The 13,991-nt window shown below is 50.1% G+C and overlaps 1 protein-coding gene across 1 annotated transcript in view; it reads left to right on the forward strand.

Annotated features, from left to right (window-relative positions):
• Nucleotides 1–11,389, forward strand: part of Pudp (pseudouridine 5'-phosphatase) — a 73,416-nt gene extending 62,027 nt beyond the window's left edge. Inside the window, exon 4 of the mRNA XM_008854581.3 lies at nucleotides 10,038–11,389. Coding sequence (XP_008852803.1) covers nucleotides 10,038–10,214 — 177 coding nt within the window. The 3' untranslated portion in view covers nucleotides 10,215–11,389. The remainder of the gene's footprint in view (nucleotides 1–10,037) is intronic.
• The last annotated feature ends 2,602 nt before the right edge of the window (nucleotides 11,390–13,991 follow it).

Raw genomic sequence — 13,991 nt, forward strand, 5'->3', positions numbered from 1 at the left:
GGGGGAGGGACGGAGGGGGGGGGGGAGGGACAAAGGTCAGGGAGGCAGGAAGGGAGGCAGGAGAGTCCAGGAAGCCAAGGGAAGGGGGAAGAGAAAAGGAAGGGAGAGAGGGAGGGGACGGGACAAGGAAGGAAAGCAAGGACGGTAGAGGAAGAGACAGAGTAGGGAGAGCCTGTAAAGTCAGCAGGAAGAATTGTCCATGGGTAAAATTCTTAAGAATGTACAACAACTTTGAAGGTTTTCTCTCCAACTCTTCATATATAAAAGACAAAAAAGACGTTGTGAAAAATTGTTTTCTAATACCTGAAATGGACTGTGAGGCTCAGCCAAAGTGTAGCCATGTTTTTTGTACACTTTATGGGACCCAGAAGCTCAAAGCCAAACATGCACGGCCGGGAGATGACAGCTGCCCTGTGACCTCAACTTCTGTGCCACGCCAGAATCATGGGAAGCACGTAGATGTCCTCACACCTGATAAAGGGAGCACATGCAGCCAGGGGACCTTTACTCCTGGGAGGAAGATGGTGATGGTGGTCATGGTGGTGATGATGATGGTGACGTTGGTGATGGTGGTGGTGGTGATGATGGTGATGGTGGTAGTGATGATAGTGGTGGTGGTTGGTGGTGGTGATTGTGATCCCGGTGGTGGTGGTGGTGATTGTGATCCCGGTGGTGGTGGTGGTGATTGTGATCCCAGTGGTGGTGGTGGTAATGATTGTGATGGTGATGATGGTGGTAATGATGATAAAAACCTTGAAATGCAGGTTGAGCCCTCAGCAGAACTCATAGGCCTCTGGTTTCTGTGGTTCCCTGGGCAGGTTTGCACAGTGCCAAGAATCTCACGGGTTTATCCAAGGCAGGACTGCTGCTGTATTCCCTGTCCGCTCCCGGCCGTCCTTCATTATTTACAAAAATAATCACCGCTTATCCCCCTCGCAGTACCTTTCTTTTTTGTATTTTATTTACTTATCTTTATTTTTGTGTATATGTCTTACCTGCATGTATGTAACTGCACCCGTGTCGTATCGTGCCCACGCAGACCAGAACAGGACATGGGATCCCTCGGAATTGGAGTTAGGGAGCCACCGTTAGCCACCTTATGGGTGCTGGGACCCTAGCCCAGGTCCTCTGCAACAGCAGCCCGTGCTCTTAACCACTGAGCCATCCTTCCAGCCCCTGCAGTGCATTTCTTTAAGAGAACTTGAATTCAGGCTTGCTGTCCCACCCGAAATCCTTGAACAAAGCTGCTTGCTTTACTCTGCCTCACAGTCAGGAAAGAAGAATGTCTTCTCCACTGCGTTCCATTAGATTACAGGCCTCAAAGTTGAACCGAGAAAACAAGAGACTGACGAGAGAGCAGGCCAGTGTTCTTAGTCAGGGTGCAGTTCAGAGGGAGCTGCAGCTCAGCGAGGCAGTCAGAACCTCCTGCTCTCTGTTGTGTTGATACAGGTCGGAGAGGAGCAGGGAAACACTTCAGGAAGGATAACTGACTCCTAGGACTAATAGATGGGTCCTGGGAGACTAGACGGTAGTATCATACTATCTGGGAGACTTCCTACCCACTGGCTGCTTTCACTGGCATCTCCTCGGTGTACGTCCAACAGCTGTGGTGTCCCCCATCCGAAAGGGCTGCTGTTCATGCAGACTTTGGTCCGGGTCCTCCTCCCTCTGTCCTCTCTTCTTAACTTCTTTGTGCTCTGACACCCAGATCTAGTTCCTGGGAGTTCCACAGAGTCCTAAGAACCCAAGATCTCAAAGAGTCCTTGGGGATACATCATCAAAGAAGTTTAGCTGGGCCATCTTGGAACAGATGCTTCCCCAGCTTTATCCACACTTGAGAGCCACAGGGTCCAGGGTCATCACCCCTTGGGAGACACCCCTCCCGAGGGCCCTCAGGGTGCTCTTTATCTCTCTGTCCTCCCACAGCTCCTCCCGCATCCTTGTAGCCACAGGCCTCAGACTAATGCCAGCTTCCTCTCCCCGTTTCGAGCCCGTCGTTCTTTGATCTGTCTGCTTTCCAGGCCACCTCATTCCACACTGCTGGGGTTCCTGGTTTTCTGTGTGTCAGCCATAGTCCAGCAGGGTCCAGCATGGCCAGGCTCCATTGTGCCTCACTCAACAGCGTGGCCTGTGCCATCCTTATGTGCATGCCTCTCATAACTGCAATCCTATGGGAGCTTGCCTGACCTCCCCTCATGAAGAGAGTCCACCCAGCAGCACACTATAGTTCAAAGCCGTCTTGGGCAGTTAGAGGTAGAAACTGAAGTGTCTAGGTGACAGACTCACATCAAAGGCCTGCACCTGTTGGTAAGGCGTTACCAAACCTGTGTATGGATGGACAAGTGGGTGGGTATCTGCATGGAAGGATGGATGGAAGGACAGACGGATGGACGGATGGACAAGTGGGTGGGTGGGTGGATGGATGGATGGATGGATGGATGGATGGATGGATGGATGGATGGATAGATGGACAAGTGGGTGGGTGTGTGCATGGAAGGATGGATGGATGGGTGGATAGATGGATGGACAAGTGGGTGGGTGGGTGTGTGCATGGAAGGATGGATGGATGGATGGATGGATGGTTGGATGGATGGATGGACAAGTGGGTGGGTGTGTGCATGGAAGGATGGATGGATGGATGGATGTACAGATGGATAGATGGATGAATAGATCAGTGAATGGGTAGATGGATGGGAGAGGGAAGGAAGGGAGGGAGGGAAGGAGGGAAGGGAAGGGAGGAAAAGGGCACCTAATTGAATGGAAGGACAGGTGGGTAGAAGACAAGTGATGTTGACACACACATAGATCAAACCCAATGTAAACTTTTGAGGTGATACAGCCAGATGAGGTTTGTCCAAATTGTTTCTTTCCAATGATTCTTGCAGTGATTTGTCCCTCTGTGATGGTCTACTTTCCATGTACATCGTACATGAGGTTGCACAGTCCTTGGGTCACCAGTTTCCTAGAGCACTGGCTCTTACTAGGCCATTTTAGCAGCACATAGACTACAGCTTGTCAGTATGAACCCATCACAGAATGAAACATTTGACTCTGGGCCAGCTCTTTAAAAGCCTAAGGTGTGTCAGGGATTTCTAATAACCTACAGTCATCCCCATAGCTTGTCTCATTAGATACAGGCAGTACTAGTAGGGCAGGGGAGCACTGACACCACCCAGGGCTGAGCTGCATCCCTACGGTGCTGAAGAGCTGACAGGACAGAGCCCTTAAGTTCTCCTTCTCCCAAAAATCCTAAGTCTTTGCACCTGGACACATTGTCCTTTGTGCCTGGCTCTGGTTCGAGTGTGTCCCCCAGAGATTCATGTGCTGGAACTTTGGTTCCAGCGAGAGAAGTGGGACCTTTAAGATTGTGGGAGCTACTGGGAGTTGTGAAGCTCTTTGGGGTGCTGTGCTAGGAAGATGTTAAAGCAGGTGTTGTGGGACCCTGAGATGGCCCTTATGAGAACAGGTTGTTAAAAAGAGGAATCCTGGCCCTGACCAGTTCTAGCCGGGGAATCCCTTCCTCTACACGTGGACTCTCACCATGATCTTATGCAACAGACACATGGGTGGAGAGCCACCAGAGGTGGCATTAAAATATTTGCCCTTTCTACCTCAAAAACTTTACACTGAAGGACCTTTTCTCCATGAGCTACCCAGCCTCGTACTTTCCTTACGGGAGCAGTGGGTGAAGACTCCCCTCTAACTTAGGTTCATTAGTACTGGTTTTTCTTCTGTCCCTTCCGCTCCATGCAGAATTTGGCAGTGTGTCTATCGTATCCAGACAGCCTTCCGCACACCAGGCTTGTAGCCTGTAAGTTTCTCTGGCTTTGCAAACCTCTTCTCTGCCCCGAATTCTCACCTGTAACACTGGTGTCCCGTTCTCTACACCCATCTAGGAAGATTCTTCCTGTGTCTCATATGCTGCCTATGATCAAATATCCCTGACTCATCATCCCTAGACCCACCGTCTCTAAAGTCAACTTTCGAGTCCTGACGAATGGATTCAGCAGCCACCATGAGTGCTCCCAGGGCGTATGGGCCCCATCGTGGGTGCAGACCCACAAGCTCCAGGGATCAAGAGAGCCGCCTCCTCTGCTCTTTGCTTCCTGCCTGCCCAACACAGGTGCTAATTGCCTACAAGTGTGTGCAGGCCATGTGTATCGCTAAGGGCAACTGCATAAAAGCCTGGTTTGTGATAGAAATACGCATTCCTGGTGAAGCTCCCCAAATCACAAATAGGAGGAGACAAATGGCCTGAATTTGCAGATAATGAATGTGCAGACCATCCACTGGGGTATTTAGTGCTGTAATCTCCGGGACAACATCAGGACAGTTACGTTCCCTCCACCATCTCCCCTTGAATAAGCTGGGACTCTGTAATGAGTTTTTGCCGCATCCCCCGAACAGATCACCATTGTCATAACACTGTGTGATGGTACAGATACTGGTGATGGACAAGTGAAAGGGAGGAACGGTTTGTGTTGGCTGGTGGTTTCTGACGCTTCAGTTCACGGTCAGCTGACTCCATCGCTTTTCAGCCTGTGAGAAGGCTGAGACGTCCAGCAGGGCAGATATCTTCTGACCGGCAGAGAAAAGCCGGTCGGTGACCCGTAGCATTAGGCGCAGGGGAAGGGGAAGAGGAGAGGTGGGACAAGTTCTAAAAGGCATGTCCTGTGGCCCGCTCAGTCCAACCAGGCCTCGTTCCACATAGCTTTGTAGCTATGACCTCATGCATGGATAATACTCTAATGAGTTCTGAGCACTCGAGCTGGAATCCCTCCTCAATGGCACCACCAGCTTGTAGCCAAGCCTTCAGCATATCAACCATTTAAAGGACACTTCATAGCTAACCCATTGCCACAGTCCCAAAAGAGATCTTTAAGTGGGATAGTCATGAATAAAATGTTGACGAAATACAATATCAAGCAAATACTATATTAACAGCCTCAACTAACTCCCCGGGTTCAAATTTAACAGCTCAAGGAAGCTTTTAGGATGTCCAGAATCGAAAATGGCCCGTCACTCTGTCTGCTTAAGCTAGGGGGATAGGTCACCTTGGTTTTTTCACAGATACCTCATGTCACTGGGACCAGCCAAGATAGTTTGTCACCTCCATTGGAGACAGAGACTTGGCAACGTTTGACTCTGTGGGAGGAGCCAATCTCAGACGTGCCAGACTTGGCCCAGTCTCCATTCAACAGCACCCTAATTTTTACCCTATAAATCCATGGCATGTTTAACATAAATTGATGAAACCGAGTCCCTTGCTAGTCTATAAAGCAGACTCCTGTACTCTCAGATGACTGATTGCCCGAGCATATGAGTCCTGAATTCTGTACAGAGAGGAGACTGACCATTGCATCCGGAGTTCCAGGCTGAATACCTGCCCCCCACCCCAGCAAAGGAGTGCACGAGTGTTCTTTGTTGACATTTTAGCAGAAGTATGTGCCTTGTTTTATTAGCTGTAGGTCCCTTAGTGCTCACAGTATGTTTATTTTTCCACAATTATTCAGTGTCCAAAGCTAGGTATATTTACAAAGCCTTCGAGATACATTTACCTTGGACTCGTTACGTGGAATCCTTGTGTATTGCTGCCACAACAAATTACCACAGATCTTTAGACATGTCTTGAGACATGCATCTTCATCACAGGGTTCCCTAGGGTAGTCCTGTGGCCTGGTGTTTCCATGTTCTCTACAGGGATTCTCAGGTTCACAGTTGACTCATTCCATCTGTGTTACAAACTGAGTATTTGTGCCTAACCCAAACACACACAGCGACACCCTCATGTGCTGATGAATTTCTGTCTTTATGTGCTTATGTGGAAGGGTCTGGGTCTCCTCCTGTTCCCACCTAAAGCCCAATGTTGAAATCCTCAGCACTCAACATGGTGGTGTTGAGATCTCATGGCTGCGATGAGACCTACTGTGGGTGGGGTGTGTATCTCTTCAAAATCTTATGTTGATAGTGTTAGGGGTACGCCCTTTGGGAGGTGATGAGGTCATGCACAGGACTCGTGTCCCTATGGAAGAGATGGGGGAGGATGTCCCTGCTCGTTCTGTCATGTGAGGACGTCAGAAGAAGGCGTCCTGTGTGAACCAGGAAGCAGTCCTCTCCACATACCTAGTCTGCCGGGCGGCTTGACCTTGGGCTTGCAACATCCAGAATCATGGGTTGCGATGAGCTATTCTTTAAGTCGCCCCAGCCCTGATAGTGTTTTGTGACACCCAGACAGACCTGGACATCCTGCTGTGACCAGATAGATTATTACAGGGAAGTTCCCACTTACAAAGTGGAACTGCTCAGTTACACCTTCAAAGTGCAGTCACCTCCTCACCCAGGTTGGCCCTGGGAGCAGGTGGATGAGGAACCCGACTGTGTGGGGCAGTCTCTGATGTCATCATGGAGGTCAGGGGCCTTCAGAGAGGCCACTGCCTAGAGAGGCTCAGAGGATCCCTACGGCTGAGCAGAACCAACCTGCTTGACTCCAGCCACCCAGACACTGGGAAATGTTATTTTTTCCCAACCTAAATCCCTCCAGCTACAGTTTAATTAAGCTCAGCTGCTCTTGTAGAGGTGGACTGGGACACACTCCCGCCTGCAGGTCCGTAGGGAGAAGAGCAGTGCACTGCTACTGCAAAACCAGAATCCGCCCCAAATTTAGCACCTGTGCGACCACGCACCCCCTCCCCCATGTTTCCTGGGCTCCGAGAGGCGCCGCCCCCACAGACGAGGGGGCCTGCCTTTGCTCCTCTCCTTGGATAGCAGCTCCCTCACCCTGTGGCCCCTCTGTGGCTCTCAGTAAACAAAATGCTGTTCTCAGTCTTCAGGAGTAGAACAGGGGCCAAAGAAGCCAAAACTAAGGGGTTGGCAGGTCCTCCCACCCAGGTCACCCACAAAGAAGTAACCCCAAATTCTTGCTAGTTAGAGGGCAGGAGGTGCTTTATGAGGGACAGATATGAGGAACCTGGAGGTGAACCGTGTCTGCGCCATGGCCCGACCCCAAGACGAGGAGGAGGATGCGCAGGGGAAAGCAATGCCTGTAGCTACCTTGTGGGGGTCGTTTCCCTGTCCTCACCTTCCCCAAGGCCACAGAACGCAGGCTCTCAGAGCATGCTCCTTTGGCTGAATGAAGCCTAAGCAGACCCAAGGCCACTAGCCTTTGTGCATTGCTCTGCAGAATTCCCTCGTTCTGTTTCCCTGCCTCAAGGGTGCACGTGGGCTGGTACCTGTGGGGGTTGTTTCCAAGAGCCCCGGGGATCTACCTGTTTCGTGTCCTCACCTTCCCCAAGGCCACAGAACGCAGGCTCTCCGAGCATCCTCCTTTGGCTGAAGGAAGCTTAGGCAGACCCAAGGCCGCTAGCCTTTGTGCATTGGTCTGCAGAATTCCCTCCTTCTGTTTCCCTGCCTCAAGGGTGCACGTAGGCTGGTACCTGTGGGGGTTGTTTCCAAGAGCCCCGGGGATCTACCTGTTTCTGAGTCTCCAGGGCTGGCATTATAAGCCCAGGTTATTTTTTTACAGGGGTTTCTGGGGGGTCTGAGTCATGTCCATGTGCTTGCAAGCACGCAGGCTCCTGACTGAACCATCTCCCTAGCCTGCACTCATCTTTGACACGCATCTTATACATAGAGCCTGAAGGTAATTATGTAAAATACATTTAATAATTTTCTGCATGAAACAATCTCTCTTGGTAAGTTTTCTAATCTGGAGCCTCACCTGGCGGCTCCAGACGGTTCAGATTTTGGAACGTTTGGGGACTGCGGGTTAGGGATGCTCAACCCGCCGTTTCAGTGCCGTATTCGTATTCTTCTAAAGTTAGCTTCCAGCACAACTGTGAGTTCAAAACAGAAAGTGATAAGACATTAGAACATTCAAGGCAGGAGAAATAGGAAAAATTTCCAAGGAGCCTACATCAGCTACTGTTTCCCTCTGCACATACACACCTCCAGTGTTTTCGCACTGAGCGGTACACACCTCTAATGTTTTCACAGACACCGTCTTGTGCCTCCTGTTTCCTCCCACAGGCAGCACTCGGGAAGAGCTGTGCTATGGGGTGAAGGACCTCACAGTGTTTTTGCTCCCGGTTCTGAGCCACACTTCAACGCCCATCTGCCTGCGGAGCCCCTCGGAAGTAGCTCCCAGCTTTGCCAAGGGGCCTCCTTGCCTCCCCCTCAGAGGGAAAGCAGAGTCTCAGGACAGAGGGAGATAGCCAACTGCAGGGGTTCTTAGCAGAAAGGCAGCAGGACAGATTGCCCTAGCCCGTCCAGCCCCCCCCCACCTTCCAGCACAGAATACCTCCCTGTGTGGCTCACCCTCACACCCCACCCCACCCCTGGGGCAGTGGGTTAGCTGTTGAACTGAGAAGGTCAGGGTGGTCGGGTAGTCTTGTGAGTGGGGGATAGCCAGTGCACGTGTGACAGCCCAGACCTTTACAGCTTTTCTAGGAGAGCAGGCATGAGTGTGCAAATGAGTGGGGGAGACACTGAGCTCCCCAGCGGCCAACAGGGTTCAGGATACGGATCCTGACGTTGTAGGGCCCCTGCCTGACGTCCCTGAGCCCTTCCCCAGCACCTGCCCATTCACCTGCTTCTGCGCCTGCTCACTGGTTAGGAAGAAACTCCTTGTGGTAAACGGCAGAGGGAAAGGAGGCTTCAAAGGAGGCTGAACTATCACTTGGAAGGCTCAGCATTCACGCTCCTGAGTTCTGGGGTGCCGGCGGAGACCCAAGTAAGGAGCATCTAGGAGCCTGGAGCATAGTGGAGAGCACGCACCTCCTTTACAACTGCCTGGGCTCCCCATGTCTTCACTGAGACGCACTAGCAAGACCGATGGCATGTGACAAGGGTGGCCTCCGAGTACTGAGAAGCCGCAGTGTGATGAGGACGTCACTCCCCTGTGTCGCTCTGCACTACTGAACAGCGACCAAAGTGTCCAGCTGTGAGGGAGTCCCCACGTGGCCCTGAGTGGGGTCCTGTTCACACGAGTGCCGACGTAAGATAGCACTGAGAAGTTTTTAAATACAGACAGCCCCGTGCAGTGCAGGTGTGGCAGGCAGGGAACGGTCTGGGAGGCTTTGAACGCCTGTCGGGAGTCCTGGTAAGAGACTGTGCTGTCCTAGTCTACCAAATCAGCACACGTGTGCTGGGTCTTTGTTTTCTGTGCATTATTTATTTATGTATTTATTTATTTTTCTGTCTCCTGACACAAGCAAACCGGAACTGCATTTGTTTGTTTGGGACAGGGTCCCAATGAGTGCCTCCTGCGTCCCAAGGGCTGGGATTTAAAAACGTGCACCACCAGGCCCAGCAGGAAATGCATTAAGTACCACATCCAAACCCTGTCATTTTCTAACTATGGTACAGAAACCATGAACTGTGCAGCAGTGGGTCTTCTGTTTCAAAATGTGCGTCTTGGTTTGTTTCACACTTCCTTCTCACACTGAGTGTTCAGGTTGTGTATATGTGTGGTGGCCTGTGTGTACGGTGTATGCACATCAGTGTGGTGTGTGTGTGTGTGTGTGTGTGAGAGAGAGAGAGAGAGAGGAGAACGCACTCAGAGAGGATGTTGGGTATCGTGCTCCATCTGCTGCCACCTCATTCCCTGAGGCAGGGTCTGTCACTGAGCCTGAAGCTCGGCGGGCAGCCGGCAAGCCCCCACAAGCCCCGGCAGTCCCCTGCCTGTATCCCCTACAGCCCTGGAGTTAGATGCACTCCCAGGGCCAAGTCTGGTTTTTTGCACGGATGCTGCAGGTTTTGAATGCGGGTCCTCAGGATTGTATGGGGCTCCGTTATGGAGCAAACGGGTCTGTGCTCAGAATAAAAGTTCTGCAGTGGAAATGCTAAGTTGACAGCCATGATGGTGCTCCATGGTGATGAGGTTCAGGTGATAGAGTCTCAGTTTGTAAACCTGAACCCCCACTGTGTCCACCTCCATTTGCAGCATTGCAAAGCCCAGGCGAGGGCGGCCATCGTTGCTTCCTCCCGGACGGACGTCTGCTTGAGTAAAGCACCACTTAACTGTGTCTGTCTTTCTGCAGTGCCTCGTCTTTGAAGATGCTCCCAACGGAGTGGAGGCGGCCCTGGCAGCCGGGATGCAGGCTGTCATGGTTCCCGATCAGAACCTCAGCCCGGACTTGACGAGAAAGGCCACGTCTGTGCTCAGGTCCCTGGAGGACTTCCAGCCACAGCTGTTTGGTCTGCCTGCGTACGAGTAGCTCACGGTACCCCAAGGCCACGTTCGGTGTCCACGCTGCTCAGGGTAAGAGGGAAGGACATTGGCGGCAGCCTCCGGGTTGCGGCCTGCTTGCTCACCACAGCCTTCCGAACGTGGCCGTCCCATTCTGTGTTGGCACGCTCTGCGAAGTGTTGTTAGCTGTCCACGGTCCGTGGAAAACACGTAGAGGAAGCCCAAACAAAGCTGGAACATTAGCACGTGATAAAGCAGTGCAGTATGTGAAGAAACTGCATGCATACATAAATGCTACTGTATGACTACACGTGTATTTGTGCAGATACATATTTACATATGTGGATGGTTATTTTCCAACACTGAATGAAATTCTGTTCTTGTTTCCCTTTAGTCTGAATAATGGCAGTTAGAAAATGTTAACTATATATGCAGGCATGTACGTGCCATTACATATGTATGTATATGTATGAACATACTTGTTTATATATGATACACCATTCCCCTCCCTTCAACGTGGATGTTTGTTGCAATAGCAGCTGAAGAGCAGGACGGTCATTTTGTTTTCCACCGTGAAGGAGAAAGCCTTGGACGGCTGAGGCTCCGTGGTCCCCTTCCCCCGCCTTGCCTGGGTCCCAGAGATGTCGCCGGCCTTGTGCGCGGTGCCTGGCTGCGCTGTCCCCTGAATTTTCCTTCCTGCCTCTTGCAGCCGCAGCACACATTCTCTGTCTACGTCCCCTGTGGCCACAGCACACATCCTCCGTCATCCCGTCCAGCTGCAGCACACATTCTCTGTCTACGTCCCCTGTGGCCACGGCACACATCCTCCGTCATCCCGTCCAGCTGCAGCACACATCTCTGTCTACGTCCCCTGCGGCCACAGCACACACCTCCGTGTACATCCTCGTGCACATAGCAGTGTTTTCTACCTCAGGAAAAAGAAATCATCTGGGTCCTTCCTCGTACTTGTTTTATAGAAATAGAATTTGATTTTGCCTCAATGTAACCAATTCCTTTCAGTGTTCCTGATTGTGTATCTAGATGCCTGCTGTTCACATTCTCCTTCAGACCAACTGCAACATCTTGTGAGTTCTCTCATAAGGTAATTTGGTCAAATAAAATCTTTTTCATGTGTTTGTGTAATATTTTTAGGGGAATCATGATTTAATCTTTAATAAAATATCCTCTAACCATCATAAGACATATATGTGACTGGCCTTCTTTTAAAAACACAGACGGGGGCTGGAGAGGTGGCTCAGCGGTTAAGAACACTGACTGTTCTTGCAGAAGACCCGGGTTTGAATTCCAGCACCCACATGGCAGCTAACAACTGTCCGTTACTCCAGTTCCAGAGGATCCAACAGCCTCCTCTGTCCTCTGGGGGCATTGCATGACATGGGTGCACTTAACCTACATGCAGGCAATACACGCGTACACATAAAATTTTAAAAAAAAATTTAAAAATGTTTAAAAAAAATGGTTCCAGCTTTCTACAGTCTGTCATAACTTCCCACCTATCACAAACTACAGACCTATTTGCCATGTCTATAAGAGACTGAAACACAAGCTCACACAAATCTGGATCTATTTTCTCAGTTCACTGCTGTCTGCTCTTCACTAGGGCTGCCCACAGTTCAGTGGCCCTTCAGGAATTCCACTACTTCTTTAGTTTTTGTACTTTTAAATTTTCTTTATGTCAAAACTAAGATACATACATACACATTGTCAGCCTTATGTATACATAACATTCTCCTGTACAGTCAGTTTTATCTTAGTTTTAACCGCAACTGCATCATATGCTTGTGTTTTTGTACAGAGAAAAAGTCTTGAGGCTTAGACACTGGACATTGTTTTTCCTTCTTCCCCATCAATCTGATCGCTTCAGCGCTCCATAGTGATGAGTCAAGTCATTATAGGTACAGGAAAAGGCTCGTACAGGATTTGTAATAGTAAAGACATCGTCTCAGAGATCGCCCAGTCCACGTCTTCCTAATTGCAGTTAAAGGAAACATGCATAACACCTTCAAGAACCTCGTTGGTAAGCCAGGCCTGGGGAGTCACACCTCTAAGAGATGCCAGCACTCGAGGCTAAGCCACGGGGACCACTACGTGTTCAAGGCTATCAAAGGCTACATAAAGATCTGGGTGGGCTGGAAAGATGGTCAGTTGGTACAGTGCTTCCCATGCAAGTGGGAGGCCCCCCCATTCCGATTCACAGCAGCCATGTGAAGGCTGGGCACAATATCCTGTGCTTATAATCCCAGTGCCGAGGAGGCGCAGGCAGGAGGATCCCTGCAGTTCGCTGCCAAGGGAGCCTACACAAATTGGTGAGCCACAATTCAGTCTCCAGTGTGGAAATGGAGATGTAATTGGGGAAGAGAATTGATAGTGATGCTGGCCTCCCCCTCCACATGCAGACACAAACATACATGTGTGCAACACACACAAAAGATCTGGCAAACATGTATGCATGCATGCGTGATTCCATCAGCTAATGCAACAGAAACAATGAGTTCTAAGCTGAGCATGGAACCCACAGACCGTCTTTAGTTTATATTTGTTTGAACACCACTTGCTGTTCAACGTTTGGGTGTTTTAAATTATCAAAGGTGAGTTTGTCCCTCATGGGGATGCCTGGCACTAAGTCTCTGCAGCTGTTATCTCTATTGAGAGAGTGAATATGTTGGAACCAGGAAGATCAGGGCATTCTGTTCTCCGTAGTCTTGCTATCTCAATTTCAGTTTCTGAGTTCCACCATAGTCCAAAAATACCGAAGGGGAACTTTCAGAATGGTCCCCATCTCTGTGCTATTGGGACATAGTGGAAGCTTTAGAGCAGGGATCTCGTGGGAGGAAATGAGGTCACCCGGGGCATGGCCTTGAAAGAGGGTATTGGGACCCCAATCTCTCTTGTCCGCCATGAGGTGAGCAGCTCTGCTCCACCGTGTGCACCCACCATGATGTCCTGCCTTACCACAGGCCCAAAGCCACGGAAGAGCCAAGCGACCATGGCCTGAGACCTCAGAAACCCCCAGCTGGCATGAGCCTTTCTTCCTTCTAAGACAGTTCACCTTCAGTACTTGTTACAGCAATAGGAAAATGTGGTGGAGGAATGTGGTGATTTCTATAAGAACGTCCCCCATAGGATGCAGCTAATCTGTCTCTGCATTATGGTACTGTTTGGGAAGGCTTTGGAGCTGTGGCGAGGTGGGAGGAAGTATGTCACTAGGGGCGGGGTTTCCAGTCACTGTTTCCTGTGCCTCCTTGAAGATAATGAGCTTTCTACGTTCTGTTCTGGCCACCTCTGCCAGGTGCAAACTCTAATCCCTCTGGAACCTTAAGCTCAAACTTTTCTTTCTACAACTTCCTTTGGTCCCTGTTTTACCACAGCAACAGAAAAGGAGCTAATAGATAAGTTGACTTTAAAAGGTCTACGTAGCATTTGGCTATTATTGATTGAAGATACTTGATTTACAAAGAATATTTTTAAAGAGCTCACATTGCATGTCTGAAAACAGATCTTCAGAACATACCTAAACATCTTGTGATAAGGAGTAATGTTTTGTACATTCAAGGGTGGAACTTTCTGTCCTTCAGGTGTTCCTGTGAATAGTTACTGTTTTCTCCAGAAAAATTCTTACCAACATTGGGTTAGCTTACATAATATTGTTGGTCTGAGAGTCAGTGGATTACTTGCCTGGCCAGCCTGAGGGGCTGAGTTCAGGTGTCCGGCATGCACATAAAAAGCTAGCCTTGTATGGCATCCGTTCTGAGTGGCTTGCTTCTCTTTTTAAATGACAGTGTTT

The sequence above is a fragment of the Nannospalax galili genome, unplaced genomic scaffold (assembly GCF_000622305.1).
Source record: "Nannospalax galili isolate Female #2095 unplaced genomic scaffold, S.galili_v1.0 scaffold1227, whole genome shotgun sequence".
In the NCBI taxonomy this organism is placed as follows: Eukaryota; Metazoa; Chordata; class Mammalia; order Rodentia; family Spalacidae; genus Nannospalax; species Nannospalax galili.